This window comes from Gossypium hirsutum, chromosome D03, assembly GCF_007990345.1.
Source record: "Gossypium hirsutum isolate 1008001.06 chromosome D03, Gossypium_hirsutum_v2.1, whole genome shotgun sequence".
Taxonomy (NCBI): domain Eukaryota; kingdom Viridiplantae; phylum Streptophyta; class Magnoliopsida; order Malvales; family Malvaceae; genus Gossypium; species Gossypium hirsutum.
In genome coordinates this window covers 25,828,458-25,831,916 of record NC_053439.1, presented here as the reverse complement: position 1 = coordinate 25,831,916, position 3,459 = coordinate 25,828,458, and the positions used below count along the sequence as shown (strand labels likewise).

The 3,459-nt window shown below is 36.1% G+C and overlaps 1 protein-coding gene across 1 annotated transcript; it reads left to right on the top strand.

Annotated features, from left to right (window-relative positions):
- Positions 1–648: 648 nt before the first annotated feature.
- Positions 649–1,745, top strand: LOC121203405 (polyubiquitin 11-like). Its single transcript, XM_041089873.1, has 2 exons — positions 649–921; positions 1,509–1,745. The coding sequence occupies exons 1-2, from the start codon at positions 649–651 to the stop codon at positions 1,743–1,745; spliced, it is 510 nt and encodes a 169-aa protein (XP_040945807.1).
- The last annotated feature ends 1,714 nt before the right edge of the window (positions 1,746–3,459 follow it).

Here is a 3,459-nt window from a genome sequence, read left to right as displayed (position 1 = left end):
GATGCTAACTGGACCGAACCTAAGATGGATAGTAGATCTACTATTGAGTATTATGCTTTTGTTGGTGGAAACTCAATATCATGGATGAGTAAGAAGTAAAATGTTGTATCTCGATCTAGTGTAGAATTGAAATATAGAGCTACAACACAGTCCATGTGTGAAATCATGCAGATACAACATATGTTAATTGAAATTGGGTTGGAGAATTTGTCACCAAAGCTCTTGAGTGATAATCAAGAAGCTCTTCATATCGCCTCAAATCCGGTTTATCATGAAAGAACCAAACACATCGAGGTTGATTATCACTTCATTCGGGAGAAAATTTTGGACAAGTCAATTTCCACAGGTTATGTGAAGGTAGGAGAACAACTTGTTAATCTGTTTACTAAGGCGCTTAAAAGGAATCGGGATGACTATCTATGTAGCAAGGTGGACATGATCAATATCTATGCTCTAGCTTGAGAGGGAGTGTTACAAATTCTTATTGTTCATTTTAAGGTTTTAATTTATTTTTATTTTTTCTTTCCTTACTTAGGCTATATAGACTTGTATATATAAATACATTAACTCTAGAGAGATGTAATACAAGAAATTTTCTCTCCATTCTATTCTCGTATATTTTCTTTTCCCATAAATGCGATAACAATAATGTCAAGGCTAAGATCCAAGGAAAGGAAGGAATTCCCTCCAGACCAACAAAGGCTTATTTTTGCTGAGAAACAACTTGGAGATGGTCGTACCCTTGCATACTATAACATCCAAAAGGAGTCTACCCTGCACTTGGTGCTTCATCTTATAGGTAGCATACAAATCTTTGTCAAAACTCTCACAGGCAGGGATTTAAATTGCGGTCGCGACCGCGTTTTTGGTCGTATTGCGTTTATCACGGTTACGAACATAACGGATGCTATTGCAATCATTGTGGGTATCGCGGTCGTGAATTTTAAAAAAAATTCACACAACTTATTGTAAAATATAATAACGGTTCCAGTAGTAGCGGTTTCAGACGGTGCCGCTATCGCTATATAACGGCCGCTATTTTGGTAACAGACTGCTATTTAAATCCCTGCTCACAGGAAAGACCATTACCCTCGAGGTTGAGACTTTCAGACACCATTGACAATGTGAAAGACAAGATCCAAGAGAAGGGATCCCACTAGATCAACAAAGGCTTATTTTTGCTGGAAAGCAACTCAAAGATGGTCGCACCCTAACTAACAACAACATTCAGTAGGAATCTACCCTCTAACTAGTGCTTCGTCTTCGAGGTGGCATCCAAATATTTGTCCAGATCCTTACTGGAAAAACAATTACATTGGAAGTTGAGAGTTCAAATACTATTGATATTGTGAAAGACAAAATTCAGGAAAAAGAGGGTATCTCCCCTTGCCCAAACCAGCAAAGATTAATTTTTGCAGGAGAACAACTTGAGGATGGAAGGACTCTTACTGATTATAATATTCAAAAAGAGTCAACTCTTCATTTGGTTCTTCGACTTCTTAGTTCAGGTATTTGTGAAGACTCTAACAGGAAAGACAATCACATTGGAGTTTGAAAGTTCAGACACCACTGACAACGTGAAGGTGAAGATCCAAGACAAGGAAGCTATTCACCCGGACCAGCAAAGGCTAATCTTTGCTAGTAAGCAGCTTGAAGATGGGAGGACATTGGCCGGCTATAACATCCAAAAGGAGTCGACCTTCACCTGGTGTTGCGCCTTCGTGGTGGGATGCAGATATTTGTGAAGACCTTAACAGGAAAGACAATCACTCTGGAAGTTGAAAGTTCAGATACCATTGATAACGTGAAGGAAAAGATCCAGGATAAGGAAGGGATGCCCCAAGACCAATAGAGGTTAATTTTTACTGGGAAGCAACTGGAGGATGGTAGAACTCTTGCAGATTATCACATTTAGAAAGAGTCTACTCTTCATCTTGTCACTACACCAAAACAGGTTTTAGCGGCGTTTTCTTATGCTAAAAGTATTTGCGGCATTTTTGAAAGCGCTGCAAAAAATTCCGTTGTTGTCAACGCTGCAAACGTTTGCGGCATTTTTGGAAATAAACGCCGCTATAGATCATGACCTTTACCGGTGCTTTTCCCACAAATGCCGCTATAGATCAGGACCTTTAGCGGTGCTTTTACACAAACGCCACTATAGATCAAGACTTTTAGCAGCGCTTTACCACAAACGCAGCTATAGCTCAAGACCTTTAGCGGCGCTTTTTCCACAAACGCCGCTATAGATCAAGACCTTTAGCGGCGCTTTTTTCACAAATGCCGCTATAGATCAAGACCTTTAGCGGCGCTTTTCCCACAAGCGCCGCTACAGAACAAACCTTTAGCGATGCTTCTCGCAAAAACGCCACTAAAAACATAACATTTAAAAAACTTATTTTAATCAAATAATATTTATTTTTATGATAAATATTATATTATGTTTTATTTTTTAAATTTGAACTTTAGATATACTTTTTAAGGATAAATAAAAAATATTATTTAAATTAAATTTTCTATGAAAATTTAACTTTAAAACTAAATATAAAAATTAATGAATTTAGTTTTAGAATTTAAAATAATAAATTAATAACACAATTAAAATCCGAAAGTTAGAACTCAAGTTGTCGTAAATATTAAAGTAAAAATAAAAATTTAGAATCAAAACTAAAATAAATAATACATATGAGAAATAGACTGACTAGTTGAACCTGCCTATGACTATACACATTGCAAGGTAATAAAAAATACAATGCATTTTCTTAATCAAGTAAATCTTGGTAATAAAAGATATAATACATTTACTTAATCAAAGAAATCTTGTAATGAAGTCAAAGCAATGAGCCTTAGAGAAAAGCTTTTGAGCATGGCTTCAAATTTGAACTGCAGATTTAGTGCCTACATGCTCTGCATGAAAATAAGAGTAAACTGTTCAAACCATAGTGAACATGGAAAAGATAAGTAAATCAGTTCAACTCATTATGCACTTACCTTCTATTTGGTGCCAGCCATGACCATACAACCTTAAAGCTTTAAGAAACCTCTGATTCCAGTTTCATCCAAAAACCACCCTTCATCGATTCAAGCACATGTCAAAAGCCTTAAACCTAATTTGTTTCTCCCTAAAATGCTCAGTGGAAGAAGCAAAGCATATATTATATATACTTGCTACTCCAATTTCCATCAAGAAACTTTTCACAACAAATAGAAAATATTAATGTATGAATCATCAATTAAAGTGCCTAAATATTCTGAGGAAAAATTACTCATTAACTTGTAATAGTTTTCAGCACATTGTGGATTAAACTACCTCTCACTCATAAAAACCTTGCAAATTCTGAAGCACCTGGGAATAATGACAGCCCAAGAAAGAGTTTAGCAACTATCCAGCCAAAGGACCACATGTCAATAGCTGTTGTATATCTAATCAAGTGGTCAAGGTTCAAACTAGAACTAACGATC